This window comes from Pleurodeles waltl, chromosome 3_1 (genome assembly GCF_031143425.1).
Source record: "Pleurodeles waltl isolate 20211129_DDA chromosome 3_1, aPleWal1.hap1.20221129, whole genome shotgun sequence".
NCBI classification, from domain to species: Eukaryota; Metazoa; Chordata; class Amphibia; order Caudata; family Salamandridae; genus Pleurodeles; species Pleurodeles waltl.
In genome coordinates, this window is record NC_090440.1 from 285,743,591 (window position 1) to 285,760,449 (window position 16,859).

Genomic DNA, 16,859 nt, shown 5'->3' on the forward strand with positions numbered 1-16,859 from the left:
ATGCTGCAGCATCACCAGGGTACTCCCTATTGAGTGAATACACTCTGGGTGAACAGGACACAGAGGCAGGGCCAAGTAAGGCTAGTGTTAAGAACTCTTGTCCCACAGCCTGGGCAGTGTCACAAAGTGTGGAGGCCGGTTACATTGAGCAGCAGCCACAGGTAAAGATTACAGAACAGAGGTGGGGGTGGGGGAGCCTGGGTGTGAGACCGCACCTCCCAGGGCCACAACAGTCAAATCGCAAACAGACACATTCAGGGCTTGCCAGCGGTCAATTGAGTCCTCTAGGACTCAGTGCATCCATGGCCCACTGCCGGTGTCTGGGGCCCAAATAATTGAGGGGGAGCACTGCAGGGGCCAGGGCAAGACGAGACCATCAGGCCCCCCCTAGCTGCCATGCTGTCAGTCCCTGGGAGGATGAGGGGGTTGTCTGGGAGCGTACAGCAGCCACCAGCAGTGTCAGCAAGACAGCTTCAGGGACCAGACTCTGCCCGCCTTAAAGGCTGCAGTCACGAGCAAGCCAGGCGGCAGCCTCCACAGCACCACCCACCTCAGTGCCCGGATAGGCCACTGCCCTGCAATCATGCTGCCCGCCATCTTGTCGTCCTTCGCCAGGGCCCAGAGCACAGGTCAAGAGCCCCCAGGACTGCAGCCCGGGGCCCCATGTCAAAGGATGCCTGGTGACTGGGCAGTTGTGGCTGCGAGCTCAGGCAAACACATCTAGCGCCATCATGGCCACTCTCTATCCCTCCCACCCCCCAATAATGACTTGCTTTTATATCAAGGATGATGTAGTCAAAATGCTACTTACTTTGGAGTTATTGAGTGTTTCTGTAATTCGTGGATCGGTTGCTGATGTTTGTGGTCAAGCCTGGGTCATATTGCAGTAGTTTGATGATCAAGAATACATCCCTTGAAGTCTTCTACAAACTTGAACATTTTCCTTTATCTTCATACTTGTGGTGTGCTTTTGAAATCTGGGGGTGACCAGGCCCGCTTATTTAAAATTTTGTTTCTTTCTCCATAAAGGAGTTGGTGGAATAGTGTAAGGACCATCCCCCTACTCCTAGCTAGGCGTGGATATTGAATTCCGCTCTGTCTGCGGAGTTAGAAGAGCTTTGCCCGTACTAAGCGCAGAGCACCAAAAAACTCTTCAGAGAGGCGCCAGGCAGAGTTTTTCCTCTTGTGCAGCGCAACATCATTAGGTTGCCGTGCGTGAAATATCACACTCTAAATCACCTCCCAGCATGATTAATCAGGCGGTCGCTACTGCTCACCTTGAGAAACCTGCTCCTCGCATTGAGGAAGCTGCTGCTCAGGTAGAAAATCCACTCGATTGGCAGAAAGAAGCACCATCCTTTTTGCTGTGCATTGAGCCGTTTGCGCTGATTATACTGTTCTGGCTTAACTCATGACGCTAAAGATCAGTGCAACTTACTGCACTCGACTGCTGGTGGAACTCCGCGTAGTGCGGCAGAGGTTTTTCGACACATAACCGATTTCCACGTAGTAGCACTCCGCCCAGGCCTACAGTCCTAGCGCAGCATGACTTAGAGTTGGGTCCTTCATTCTTTAGTGGCTACTGGAATGCATGTCTGTTCCTGCGCTCAATAAAAACATATATATGTTCGATGGCATGTGTAGCTGCAGATACACATGCTGTGCACATCCCGCCATCTGGTGTTGGGCTCGGAGTGTTACAAGTTGTTCTTCTTCGAAGAAGTCTTTTCGAGTCACGAGACCGAGGGACTCCTCCCATTTCGGCTCCATTGCGCATGGGCGTCGACTCCATCTTAGATTGTATTCTTTCCGCTATCGGGTTCGGACGTGTTCCTTTTCGCTCCGTGTTTCGGGTCGGAAAGTTATTTAGAATCTCGGAAAAATCGTCAGTATTGTTTGCGTTCGGTATCAGGTTAGTTACAACAGATCGACACCGACTTTTGAAGAGCTCCGGTGGCCCTTTGGGGTTTTTTCGATCCCCCGTCGGGGCCTGGTCGGCCCGGCCACGTGTCTCCAAGGCTGATGGAACGGACCCCATTCCGCTTCTGCCCAAAATCCCATAACAAGTATCCATATACAGATCAGCATCTGGTCTGTAACTTGTGTTGGTCGCCGGAACACAAGGAAGATACTTGTGAAGCCTGTTGAGCGTTTCAGTCCAGGAAGACACTAAGATACCGAAGAGCAAGGAGACTGCAAATGGCGTCGGCGCCGCCAGGACAAGAGCCTTTCGAGGAGGAGGAAGAAACATTCTCCATCCAGGAATATGACTCGGATGAGATCGATCCCGAAGAAACGCCGAAAACCGTGAGTAAGACGTCGAAACACAAAACTCACAAAAAAACCACTAAAGCCCAGGGGACGCCAACAGGCCATGGCTTAACCCGAAAAATAGGTGACCGATCATCGGCACCGAAAAAGGGCACGCTGGTGGCGAAGTCATCCGACTCCGGTCGAGATACCGCCACACAGCAATCTCGGGCTCGAGATAGTGGCTCCGAGCAGGTTCGGCACCGAGATAGCGGCACCGAAATGGGTCGGCACAGAGAAACCACGACGCCGAAAGTAAAGAAGGTTTCGTCGGAACCGAAAAAAGCAGCCGAAAAGGTTTCGATACCGAAACATCCGGCCTCGGAACTGAAAACAAGTTCCTACACTGAGGAACAAGGACTGTCCACACAAATGAAGACCCATAGATTTGGACAGGAATTGGAAACAATAGAGCCAGACTATACACAAAGAAGGCTCCATATCCAAAAAGAAACCGGGAAGATCAGTACTCTCCCTCCGATTAAAATGAAACGCAAACTTGCCTTTCAAGAAAAAGACAAGCAGCCACAGGCAAAGGTGGCTAAACAAGTAACCCCGCCACCATCTCCACAATGCTCTCCGCAACCATCACCGGTAGCCACTCCACCAATGATGCAATCCCCAACTCATACAGGAATGAGTCAAGATGACCCTGACGCATGGGACCTTTATGACGCACCAGTGTTAGATAATAGTCCTGAATGTTATCCAGCTAGACCGTCGCCACCAGAGGATAGTACAGCCTACGCACAGGTGGTGTCGAGCAGCAGCAGCATTTCATAATGTCAGCCTGCATGCTGAGCCCATTGAAGACGACTTTCTTTTTAACACACTGTCGTCCACACACAGCCAGTATCAAAGTCTTCCTATGCTACCCGGAATGCTAAAACACTCCAAACAAGTGTTTGAAGAGCCTGTAAAAGGAAGGGCCATTACTCCAAGAGTGGAGAAAAAATATAAACCGCCACCAACAGACCCCGTGTACATCACACAACAGCTAACACCGGACTCAGTTGTAGTAGGGGCAGCGCGCAAAAGAGCGAACTCACATACTTCAGGAGATGCACCACCTCCAGATAAAGAAAGTAGAAAATTCGACGCAGCAGGCAAGAGGGTGGCGGCACAGGCAGCAAACCAGTGGCGTATTGCTAATTCACAGGCTTTGTTGGCCAGATACGATAGGGCCCATTGGGACGAAATGCAACACTTTATAGAACATTTGCCCAAGGAGTTCCAAAAGAGAGCGCAGCAGGTAGTAGAAGAAGGACAGAGTATCTCCAACAATCAGATACGGTCAGCAATGGATGCTGCAGACACAGCTGCTAGAACTGTCAACACAGCATTAACAATAAGGAGACATGCATGGCTGCGTACATCAGGATTTAAACCAGAAATACAGAAAGCTGTGCTGAATATGCCATTCGACGGACAGCAGTTGTTTGGGCCGGAGGTGGACACTGCGATCGAAAAACTTAAAAAAAGACAGTGACCCGGCCAAAGCCATGGGCGCACTCTACTCCCCACAGAGCAGAGGCACATTTCGAAAAACACAGTTTAGAGGGGGGTTTCGAGGACAAAGCACAGAACCCACAACCTCACAAACAAGACCCACTTACCACAGCCAGTATCAGCGGGGAAGTTTTCGGGGACAATATAAAGAGGGACAATTCCAAAAGAATAGAGGAAAGTTCCAAAGTCCCAAAACTCCTCAAAACAAGCAGTGACTTTAAAGTCACACATCCCCAACACATAACATCTGTGGGGGGGGGGGAGACTAACCAAGTTTTACAAACATTGGGAGGAAATAACAACAGACACTTGGGTCCTAGCAATTATCCAGCATGGTTATTGCATAGAATTTCTCTAATTCCCTCCAAACGTCCCACCGAAAACACACAATATGTCAAAACAACATATAGATCTTCTAGGACTAGAAGTTCAGGCATTGCTACAAAAAGAAGCAATAGAATTAGTACCAAACCAACAGAAAGGGACAGGAGTTTACTCTCTGTACTTTCTCATACCCAAAAAAGACAAGAGTCTGAGACCTATACTAGATCTCAGAACATTAAATACATACATCAAATCAGATCACTTTCACATGGTGACATTACAGGACGTAATCCCACTGCTCAAAAAACAAGACTACATGACAACACTCGACCTAAAGGATGCATATTTCCATATACCGATACATCCTTCACACAGAAAGTACCTAAGGTTTGTATTCCAAGGGGTACATTACCAGTTCAAGGTGTTGCCATTCGGAATAACAACTGCGCCAAGAGTTTTTACAAAATGCCTAGCAGTAGTAGCTGCACATATCAGAAGGCAGCAAATACATGTGTTCCCTTACCTAGACGATTGGTTAATCAAAACCAACACGCTAAAACGGTGTTCACAACACACGAGGTACGTCATAGAAATCCTCCACAATCTAGGTTTCTCAATCAACTACACAAAGTCACACCTTCTGCCGTGTCAAACACAGCAATACTTAGGGGCGACAATCAACACAGCAAAAGGGATTGCCACTCCAAGCCCACAAAGGGTTCAAGCATTTCGCAATGTAATAAAGACCATGTATCCAAAACAAAAGATACAAGTCAAAATGGTGATGAAACTACTAGGCATGATGTCCTCATGCATAGCCATTGTCCCGAACGCAAGGTTGCACATGCGGCCCTTACAACAGTGCCTAGCATCACAATGGTCACAAGCACAGGGTCAACTTCTAGATCTGGTGTTGATAGATCGCCAAACATACACCTCGCTTCAATGGTGGAACAGTATAAATTTAAACCAAGGGCGGCCTTTCCAAGACCCAGTGCCACAATATGTAATAACAACAGATGCCTCCATGATAAGGTGGGGAGCACACCTCAATCAACACAGCATCCAAGGACAATGGGACACTCAGCAAAAACAGTTTCACAAAATCACTTAGAACTATTGGCAGTATTTCTAGCGTTAAAAGCATTTCAACCCATAATAACCCACAAACACATTCTTGTCAAAACAGACAACATGACAATAATGTATTACCTAAACAGGGAGGGACACAATCAACACAGTTGTGTCTCCTAGCGCAAAAAATATGGCATTGGGCGATTCACAACCACATTCGCCTAATAGCACAATTTATTCCAGGAATTCGGAACCAGTTAGCAGACAGTCTCTCTCGGGATCACCAACAGATCCACGAATGGGAGATTCACCCCCAAATACTAAACAAATACTTCCAGAATTGGGGAACACCACAAATAGATCTATTTGCAACAAAGGAAAACGCAAAATGCCAAAACTTCGCATCCAGGTGTACCCACAAGATCAGTCTCAGGGCAATGCGTTATGGATGAGCTGGTCAGGGATATTTGCTTACGCTTTTCCTCCTCTCCCACTCCTTCCATATCTGGTAAACAAATTGAGTCAAAACAAACTCCTACTAATAGCCCCAACATGGGCAAGACAACCTTGGTACACAACACTACTAGACCTCTCTGTAGTGCCTCATGTCAAACTACCAAACAGACCAGATCTGTTAACACAACGCAAACAACAGATCAGACATCCAAATCCAGCATCACTGAATCTAGCAGTTTGGCTCCTGAACTCCTAGAATTCGGACACTTAGACCTTACCCAGGAATGTATGGAGGTCATAAAACAAGCTAGAAAACCTACCACTAGACATTGCTATGCAAATAAGTGGAAAAGATTTGTTTATTACTGCCATAATAATCAAATTCAACCCTTACACGCATCTGCCAAAGACATTGTAAGTTACTTACTACATTTGCAAAAGTCAAAGCTAGCTTTCTCTTCCATAAAGATACATCTTACCGCAATTTCAGCTTACCTGCAAATTACGCACTCAACCTCACTATTTAGGATACCAGTCATAAAAGCGTTTATGGATGGACTAAAGAGAATTATACCACCAAGAACACCACCAGTTCCTTCATGGAACCTCAACATTGTCTTAACACGACTCATGGGTCCACCTTTTGAGCCCATGCACTCTTGTGAAATGCAATACTTAACATGGAAAGTTGCATTTTTAATTGCCATCACATCTCTAAGAAGAGTGAGTGAAATTCAAGCATTTACCATACAAGAACCATTTATTCAAATACACAAGCATAAAGTAGTTCTACGGACAAATCCAAAATTTTTACCAACAGTTATATCACCGTTCCACTTGAATCAAACAGTAGAATTACCAGTGTTCTTCCTACAGCCAGACTCTGTAGCTCAAAGAGCACTACATACATTAGACATCAAAAGAGCGTTAATGTACTACATTGACAGAACAAAACTAATTCGAAAAACAAAACATTTATTTGTTGCTTTCCAAAAACCTCATACAGGTAATCCAATTTCTAAACAAGGCATTGCTAGATGGATAGTTAAGTGTATTCAAACCTGCTATCTTAAAGCAAAGAGAGAACTGCCTATTACACCAAAGGCACACTCAACCAGAAAGAAAGGTGCTACCATGGCCTTTCTAGGAAACATTCCAATGACTGAAATATGTAAGGCAGCTACATGGTCTACGCCTCATACATTTACCAAACACTACTGTGTAGATGTGTTAACGGCACAACAAGCCACAGTAGGTCAAGCAGTACTACGAACATTGTTTCAAACAACTTCAACTCCTACAGGATGAACCACCGCTTTTGGGGAGATAACTGCTTACTAGACTATGCACAGCATGTGTATCTGCAGCTACACATGCCATCGAACGGAAAATGTCACTTACCCAGTGTACATCTGTTCGTGGCATTAGTTGCTGCAGATTCACATGCGCCCACCCGCCTCCCCGGAAGCCTGTAGCCGTTAAGAAGTTGATCTTGAACATTTGTAAATTTGAAAATATATTACTTTAAACTACATTATGTACATTACTCCATTGCATGGGCACTATTACTAGCATACACAACTCCTACCTCACCCTCTGCGGGGGAAAACAATCTAAGATGGAGTCGACGCCCATGCGCAATGGAGCCAAAATGGGTGGAGTCCCTCAGTCTCATGACTCGAAAAGACTTCTTCGAAGAAAAACAACTTGTAACACTCCGAGCCCAACACCAGATGGCAGGATGTGCACAGCATGTGAATCTGCAGCAACTAATGCCACGAACAGATGTACACTGGGTAAGTGACATTTTCCATATATATCTCTATCTCTCTCTCTCCTCTCTCTCTCTCTCCATTCTACACTGCTGTTGTTCTGGTGATTGTCTTGGACATTGTTAAATTCATTGAAAAGGCAGAAAACTGCTGACAGTGACTATGCAATAGGGTAGAAAAGTTTCCCAGAAGTTTTATCCAATCCCTTCCAGATACAGTAATAGAATAACAAGTCTCCCTTGAGTTAAATGTAATTGCATTAGTTCCTCACTACCTCTGTTATTTAGAGATCCTCTGGGATAGCCTTTTAGATCTTTTGCTCTCTGATTTAGAGTCCAGGCCACAGATGGTACTCCGAAGCAGACCTCTCTAGTCATTGCTGGTGAAGCAGACACCTACTCCCTTCCCCCAACCTCTTTTTTTTTTTTTTTTTTTTTTTTATTAAACTGTTGCTCAATTGCGGTACAGCAATACAGAGGAATATACAATGCACAATAGCCTCAGCTGAGGGATTCACTATGTTCTGTTTGTTGGCACCAGTCCATGTCCGCCTCCCAGTCTTCTACTCGAGGGGTAGAGGTAGCACCTCAGTTACCTGCAATATTATGCTTAGCTATTGTCATTACGAGCACCAACCAGATTCTTTGATCCATTGGCCGGGCCGAAGCAGATACCTTTGATCATTGCTCAGAGCCATCATCATGTTGGTTCTGGTAAATTAATTAAGTTTGACTGAAGTTACGATCAAAATGACTGTACAGTTCATCAAACTTTTACCTTGTTTTCATGACCACCACACCCTGGGAGATGTCTCCCATGGTGTGGCAGTCATCGAAATGTTTTCACTGTCCCTTACCACCGCATTTTTCATAGCCATAAGAGAAAGTAAAAACTGACTATTCCACTGCCCACTCTAAATCGAGCAGGTGGTCAAATAGCCAGGTCTCTGACGGCCCTTACTCTATTATGCCATTTGAGAAATATGCCAGTGACAGAAACTGAGTAGCATCTGTCACTGACATACCTAAGGTCCTCCTAACTGTAAACCAGGCGAAGCGAGTACTCAGAGATGGAGTACCCTTTCTACCAAACTCTAAATGAGTCCCTTTATTACAGTAGCTACAGTTCAGTACTGGGCGCCCCGTCTGTATCACAAGAGATTTTTTCATTCCAAGTGAACAACGGGACTCAGGGTGATGCTTGCACACTTTGGTCCTCTAAACAAAAATCTTTTCTAAAAAAAAAAACTGCACTTCTAATGCTCCATGTCAGAATATATTACTCCTTTTTTCCTCAATGGCAAAAGATGTCCCAAATTGGTTCTCTCCACCACGAAGATCATGAGTACTGTCAGTCCTGTCAGAGATTTGAAGGAATAGCTTCAACAGTGAACACAGATTACTCCTTGGTCGTCCCCATAGCCAATTGATTTGTTTCGTAAAGAGGTGTTTACAATGCATTTATTAAAAACGATTTTATGAGGTATTCAACTAATCATTTTCCTGTTTTTTGTTTCAGCAATATGTAAAATTTGTGAATTATCTTATGATAATGAGCAAGTTTTGTTGCAACACATGAAGGATAATCACAAGCCAGGGGAAATGCCATATGTTTGCCAGGTACTCTTAAGTAATCCATTTATGCATTTTTTTTCTAGTGCATCTTAATTTTATTTAATGTATCAAAGTGTTGTTTTGTTTTTAATTAGGTGTGTAGCTACAGGTCGTCATTATTCTCGGATGTAGAAAGCCACTTCAGAACAGTTCATGAAAATACAAAAGCCTTGCTTTGCCCCTTCTGCCTCAAAGTTGTCAGAATTGGAACACCTTATATGCAGCATTACATGAAACATCAGGTGAGTCAGTGGTTTGTCAGCTGGTTTAGTTGTAACGGAAATAAAATGTATTTATGTTAACAGGGCTGTTTTATTACGAAAATCAAAGGTGCTCTTAATTACAACTCAAGAACTATCCTATAGTTGGGTTCCTAACAGAAGCTTATTATGTCTGATTAAAAATTTCTGAAAAATTTCATCCATGTATGTTAACCCTTAAAAGGTTTTGATATTTTTATAGTATTGTCCTTTCTTTGGCTTCTCCAGGGGCCAGTGATTATTGAGCAGTACCCAACATTGAGTACTGTTAATCACTGTGGTCCTATGATTTATCAATTCATATATTCATAATTTATGAATTATTGTATCTAGACCCAGGTAACACTGAAAACATCCATAGGCTTTTTGCAGCCCCATTCACCTTATTATGTCACCCAAACTCTTGGCAGTGATGTGAAGGGGCTCAAATCTCAACTGAGGTGGAGCGCTCTGATTTTTCTACTCCATCTGATAGCAATGAAAATCTCGAGCTCTGCTCATTACTTCAGATCTGTGCTTCTCGCGTTTTTATTGGTATTCACCTGTAAACCAGAGCCGTATTTAAATCATGTTAGTCCTTTGGGGCCAAGAAGTACTATGAAGATTACAAAACCGAATGCCTTCTATGTCTTCATTGCTATCACCATGTGGGGAGGAGATGTGACATCTGTCTTCAGTGACAGTCATGGACCTTATGAATTTTTAATGAAGCAAAAAGCTGGCAGGTGCTCTTTCTGCTAAATGTGTGCTGGCTACAAAGTGAAAATTGGAGCTGTTCAGAGCCTCATCCATGGAGACTCTTGCATCCCTTGCTCAGAAACCCCCTGAACATGTCTGTAAGTCGCAGACCCACTTGTTTAGTGTATTAAGCTTACAGAAAAGGTCTAAAGTTCAAACAAAGACCTTAGACAGTGCACCAGTTTTATTCAGTCTTCCACGTTCAAGATGACTCCTCATCCATCCATGACGGCATTGACTAAGTCTTCCTCCAAGACTGCAGGCACATCATCATCCTTAAAGATGCAGGTAAGGGCTGGTAGACTTTAGCACAGACAAGTTTGCCTCATTTTTTAGACGTCAAACAAAACGGAAAAGCTCATTGATGGTGGCTGTAGGAAGTTGGCTCTGTATGCACTATTTCAAAGTAAGGAATAGTATGCACAGAGTCCAAGGGTTCCCCTTAGGGGTAAGATAGTGGCAAAAAGAGATAATACTAATGCTCTATTTTGTGGTAGTGTGGTCGAGCAGTAGGCTTATCAAAGGAGTAGTGTTAAGCATTTGTTGTACACACACAGGCAATAAATGAGAAACACAAACTCAGAGACAATTCCAGGCCAATAGGTTTTTGTGTAGAAAAATATATTTTCTTAGTTAATTTTAAGAACCACAGGTTCAAGATTTACATGTAATACTTCAAATGAAAGGTATTGCAGGTAGGTACTTTAGGAACTTTGAATTAGCAAAATAGCATATACACTTTTCACATAAATCACATATAGCTATTTTAAAACTAGACACAGTGCAATTTTCAACAGTTCCTAGGGGGAGTAAGAGTTTGTTAGTTTTTGCAGGTAAGTAAACCACCTACGGTGTTCAAGTTTGGGTCCAAGGTACCCCACCGTTGGGGGTTCAGAGCAACCCCAAAGTTACCACACCAGCAGCTCAGGGCCGGTCAGGTGCAGAGTTCAAAGTGGTGCCCAAAACGCATAGGCTTCAATGGAGAAGGAGGTGCCCCGATTCCAGTCTGCCAGCAGGTAAGTACCCACGTCTTCGGAGGGCAGACCTGGGGGGTTTTGTAGGGCACCGGGGGACACACAAATCCACACAGAAAGTACACCCTCAGGGGCACGGGGGCGGCCGGGTGCAGTGTGCAAACAAGCGTCTGGTTTGTAATTGAAATCAATGGGAGACCAAGGGGTCTCTTCAGCGATGCAGGCAAGGGGTGGGGGCTCCTCGGGGTAGCCACCACCTGGGCAAGGAAGAGGGCCTCCTGGGGGTCACTCCTGCACTGGAGTTCGGATCCTTCAGGTCCTGGGGGCTGCGGGTGCAGAGTCTTTACCAGGCGTCGGGATCTGAGATGCAGGCAGTCGCGGTCGGGGGAGCCTCGGGATTCCCTCTGCAGGCGTCGCTGTAGGGGCTCAGGGGGGGCAACTCTGGCTACTCACGGTCTCGCAGTCGCCGGGGAGTCCTCCCTGAAGTGATTGTTCTCCACAAGTCGAGCTGGGGGCGTCGGGTGCAAAGTGTCAAGTCTCACGCTTCCGGCGGGAAACGCAAGTTGTTTCAAAGTTGCTTCTTTGTAGCAAAGTCGCAGTCTTGGGTGAACAGAGCCGCTGTCCTCGGGAGGTCTTGGTCCTTCTAGGTGCAGGGCAGTCCTCTGAGGCTTCAGAGGTCACTGGTCCCTGGGGAAAGCGTCGCTGGAGCAGTGTCTTTAGAAGTGGGGACACAGGCCGGTAGAGCTGGGGACAAAGCAGTTGGTGTCTCCGTCTTCTCTGCAGGATTTTTCAGCTTAGCAGTCCTCTTCTTCTTAGGTTGCAAGAATCTAGTTTACTATGTTCTGGGGAGCCCCTAAATACTGAGTTTAGGGGTGTGTGTAGGTCTGGGAGGGCAGTAGCCAATGGCTTCTGTCCTTGAGGGTGGCTACACCCTCTTTGTGTCTCCTCCCTGAGGGGAGGGGGGGCACATCCCTAATCCTATTGGGGGAATCCTCCATCTGCAAGATGGAGGATTTCTAAAAGTCAGAGTCACCTCAGCTCAGGACACCTTAGGGGCTGTCCTGACTGGCCAGTGATTCCTCCTTGTTTTTCTCATTATCTCTCCTGGACTTGCCACCAAAAGTGGCGGCTGTGTCCAGGGGGCGGGCATCTCCACTAGCTGGAGTGCCCTGTGGCATTGTAACACGAAGCCTGAGTCTTTGGGGCTCACTGCTAGGTGTTACAGTTCCTGCAGGGGGGAGGTGTGAAGCATCTCCACCCAGAGCAGGCTTGTGTTTCTGTCCCCAGAGAGCACAAAGGCCCTCACCACATGGGGTCAGAAACTCGTCTCTCAGCAGCAGGCTGGCACAGACCAGTCAGTCCTGCACTGAACAATTGGGTAAAATACAGGGGGTATCTCTAAGATGCCCTCTGTGTGCATTTTTTAATAAATCCAACACTGGCATCAGTGTGGGTTTATTATTCGGAGAAGTTTGGTACCAAACTTCCCAGTATTCAGTGTAGCCATTATGGAGCTGTGGAGTTTGTTTTTGACAGACTCCCAGACCATATACTCTTATGGCTACCCTGCACTTACAATGTCTAAGGTTTTGCTTAGACACTGTAGGGGCATAGTGCTCATGCACCTATGCTCTCACATGTGGTATAGTGCACCCTGCCTTAGGGCTGTAATGCCTGCTAGAGGGGTGACTTACCTATGCCACAGGCAGTGTGAGGTTGGCATGGCACCCTGAGGGGAGTGCCATGTCATTTTCTCCCCACCAGCACACACAAGCTGGCAAGCAGTTTGTCTGTGCTGAGTGAGGGACCCTAGGGTGGCATAAGACATGCTGCAGCCCTTAGAGACCTTCCCTGGCATCCGGGCCCTTGGTACCAGGGTTACCAGTTACAAGGGACTTACCTGGATGCCAGGGTTGTGCCTATTGTGGAGACAATGGTACATTTTAGGTGAAAGAAGACTGGTGCTGGGGCCTGGTTAGCAGGGTCCCAGCACACTTCTCAGTCAAGTCAGCATCAGTATCAGGCAAAAGTGGGGGGTAACTGCAACAGGGAGCCATTTCTTTACAGTGGCACTAACAGCTTTTTCGATGAACTCTACTTTGTTGATGGTGACAACTGCTACCATTTTGGCAACAAACACTTCATCAGTGACTTTGACTAAGACCGCTATGGCCATTTTTAGGTCACCAACTATGCATTAGTCAATGAGCCTGCAAAAAGAACAAGTGATGGACATTCACCCCCCAGTACAGAGATCTGGGCTTAAATCCATTTTTTTTATTGCCACCCATTCCAGTTTGGACCCAGCCATATGCAAATCAACCTGCTCCCCACCATGGGAACAGTCCAGCCCGAACTGCCAAGCTAGGTCCTTCTTGGACTAGAAACAAGCAAATAGTAGAAGCAGGTGTCAAAAAGAGACCAGCTGAGAAGACGGTGGTGAAGGATGCTGAAAGAAATTTTCAAAAGGTAACCAAAACAATGAAAGGCTCCAAGGCTGAGACCTTGGGGAAAAAAAAGCACACATGGCAGCCTCAACGTCAAAGAAGTTGATGATCGCAGATCAGCCACAAACAAATGAATCCCACGGATCCTAATCACGGGATACCATTTTGATGGCAAGCTGGTAAAGGTGCTGTAAGGGAATGCCTCCTTTGCATGGTTACCCCCTGACTTTTTGCCTTTGCTGATGCTAAGTTTTTATTTGAAAGTGTGCTGAGGCCTGCTAACCAGGCCCCAGCACCAGTGTTCTTTCCCTAACCTGTACTTTTGTTTCCACAATTGGCACACCCTGGCATCCAGGTAAGTCCCTTGTAACTGGTACCCCTGGTACCAAGGGCCCTGATGCCAGGGAAGGTCTCTAAGGGCTGCAGAATATCTTATGCCACCCTGGGGACCCCTCACTCAGCACAGACACACTGCTTGCCAGCTTGTGTGTGCTGGTGAGGACAAAACGAGTAAGTCGACATGGCACTCCCCTCAGGGTGCCATGCCATCCTCACACTGCCTATGCAGTATAGATAAGTCACCCATCTAGCAGGCCTTACAGCCCTAAGGCAGGGTGCACTATACCAAAGGTGAGGGCACCAGTGCATTAGCACTGTGACCCTGCAGTGTCTAAGCAAAACCTTAGACATTGTAAGTGCAGGGTAGCCATAAGAGTATATGGTCTGGGAGTCTGTCATGTACGAACTCCACAGCACCATAATGGCTGCACTGAAAACTGGGAAGTTTGGTATCAAACTTCTCAGCACAATAAATGCACACTGATGCCAGTGTACATTTTATTGCAACATACACCCCAGAGGGCACCTTAGAGGTGCCCCCTGAAGCCTTAACCAACTACCCATGTAGGCTGACTGGTTTTAGCAGCCTGCCACGCTAGAGACATGTTGCTGGCCACATGGGGAGAGTGCCTTTGTCACTCTGTGGCTAGTAACAAAGCCTGTACTGGGTGGAGATGCTTATCACCTCCCCCTTGCAGGAGCTGTAACACCTGGCGGTGAGCCTCAAAGGCTCACCCCCTTTGTTACAGCACCCCAGGGCATTCCAGCTAGTGGAGTTGCCCGCCCCCTCCGGCCACGGACCCACTTTTGGCGGCAAGGCTGGAGGAGATAATGAGAAAAACAAGGAGTCGTCACTGGCCAGTTAGGACAGCCCCTAAGGCAACCTGAGCTGAGGTGACTCTGACTTTTAGAAATCCTCCATCTTGCAGATTGAGGATTCCCTCAATAGGGATAGGAATGTGACCCCCTCCCCTTGGGAGGAGGCACAAAGAGGGTGTAGCCACCCTCAGGGCTAGTAGCCATTGGCTACTGCCCTCCCTGACCTAAACACACCCCTAAATTCTGTATTTAGGGGCTCCCCTGAACCTAGGAACTCAGATTCCTGCAACCTAAGAAGAAGAGGACTGCTAAGCTGAAAAACCCTGCAGAGAAGACGGAGACACCAACTGCTTTGGCTCCAGCTCTACCGGCCTGTCTCCCTCCCTTCTACAGACACTGCTCCAGCGACGCTTTCCCCAGGGACCAGCGACCTCTGAATCCTCAGAGGACTGCCCTGCTCTAGAAGGACCAAGAACTTCCGAGGACAGCGGCTCTGTTCAACCAAGACTGCAACTTTGTTTCCAAAGGAGCAACTTTAAAACAACTGCGTTTCCCGCCGGAAGCGTGAGACTTGCTACTCTGCACCCGACGCCCCCGGCTCGACTTGTGGAGAACAAACATCTCAGGGAGGACTCCCCGGTGACTGCGAGACCGTGAGTAGCCAGAGTTGTCCCCCCTGAGCCCCCACAGCGACGCCTGCAGAGGGAATCCCGAGGCTCCCCCTGACCGCGACTGCCTGACTCCCAGATCCCGATGCCTGGTAAAGACTCTGCACCCGCAGCCCCCAGGACCTGAAAGATCGGAATTCCAGTGCAGGAGTGACTCCCAGGAGGCCCTCTCCCTTGCCCAGGTGGTGGCTACCCCGAGGAGCCCCCCCCACCCCCTTGCCTGCCTGCATCGCTGAAGAGACCCCTTGGTCTCCCATTGATTTCCATTGGAAACCCGACGTGTGTTCGCACACGGCACACGGCCGCCCCCGTGCTGCTGAGGGTGTACTTTCTGTGCTTACTTGTGTCCCTCCCCCCCCCCCCCCCCCCCCCAGTGCCCTACAAAACCCCCCTGGTCTACCCTCCGAAGACACGGGTATTTACCTGCTGGCAGACTGGAACCGGGGCACCCCCTTCTCCATTGAAGCCTATGCGTTTTGGGCACCACTTTGAACTCTGCACCTGACCGGCCCTGAGCTGCTGGTGTGGTAACATTGGGGTTGCTCTGAACCCCCAACGGTGGGCTACTTTGGACCCAAACTTGAACCCCGTAGGTGGTTTACTTACCTGCAAGAACTGATAAACTCTTACTCCCCCTAGGAACTGTGAAAATTGCACTGTCTAGTTTTAAAAGAGCTATATGTGATTTATGTAAAGACTGTATATGCTATTTTGATTATTCAAAGTTCCTAAAGTTCTTACCTGCAATACCTTTCATTTTAAGTATTGCATGTAAAATTTGAACCTGTGGTTCTTTAAATAAACTAAGAAAATATATTTTTCTATACAAAAACCTATTGGCCTGGAATTGTCTGAGTGTGTGTTCCTCATTTATTGCTTGTGTATGTACAACGAATGCTTAACACTACTCCTTTGATAAGCCTACTGCTCGACCACACTACCACAAATTAGAGCATTAGTATTATCTCTTTTTTGCCACTATCTTAACTCTAAGGGGAACCCTTGGACTCTGTGCATACTATTCCTTACTTTGAAATAGTGCATACAGAGCCAACTTCCTACAGGTGCTGAAAGGATCTTCTGGTCGAGAGACCTTGAAGGAGAAGCTGAATCCTTCTGAGACCGAACCGTTGATGCTGAAGAAAAGATTGTCCCAGATTTCGAAAATTAGCTGGAGGTCGAAAGGAAGAGGTGAAATTGGCAGAAATGACAGCGCTCATCCAGATAAAAAGGAGTTTGAAAACTCTGTAAGGGAATTCAGGATTCCAAGCAAGCCTTCGACTAGACTTGATGCTGAGGAAGAGGAATCAGACTTAGAGGCTGCACTAATTCTGAAACCTCATGAAGAGGACGCAGAAGACAAGTTCTATGAATACAAAGAAGGAACAGGGAGGTTTGACAATGAGTCTTGGATTGACCTCAAAACTGAATCACCAGAAGAAGAGGTAGACACCTACCCAAGGCCATCACCACCCGACGACCTCACAATGTACAATAGACTGGTAACAAGGGCTGCAGAATCATATATGGGGTGACACAAGAGGAGGAGAAAGGAG

The 16,859-nt window shown here is 46.9% G+C and overlaps 1 protein-coding gene across 4 annotated transcripts in view; it reads left to right on the forward strand.

Moving 5' to 3' along the window:
- Nucleotides 1-16,859, forward strand: part of ZNF280D (zinc finger protein 280D) — a 453,315-nt gene that overhangs the window by 151,402 nt on the left and 285,054 nt on the right. For all 4 annotated transcript variants that reach the window (XM_069222418.1, XM_069222414.1, XM_069222417.1 and 1 more), the window contains exons 10-11: nt 8,964-9,064; nt 9,154-9,300. In XM_069222418.1, the coding sequence (XP_069078519.1) occupies nt 8,964-9,064; nt 9,154-9,300 (248 nt within the window). The remainder of the gene's footprint in view (nt 1-8,963; nt 9,065-9,153; nt 9,301-16,859) is intronic.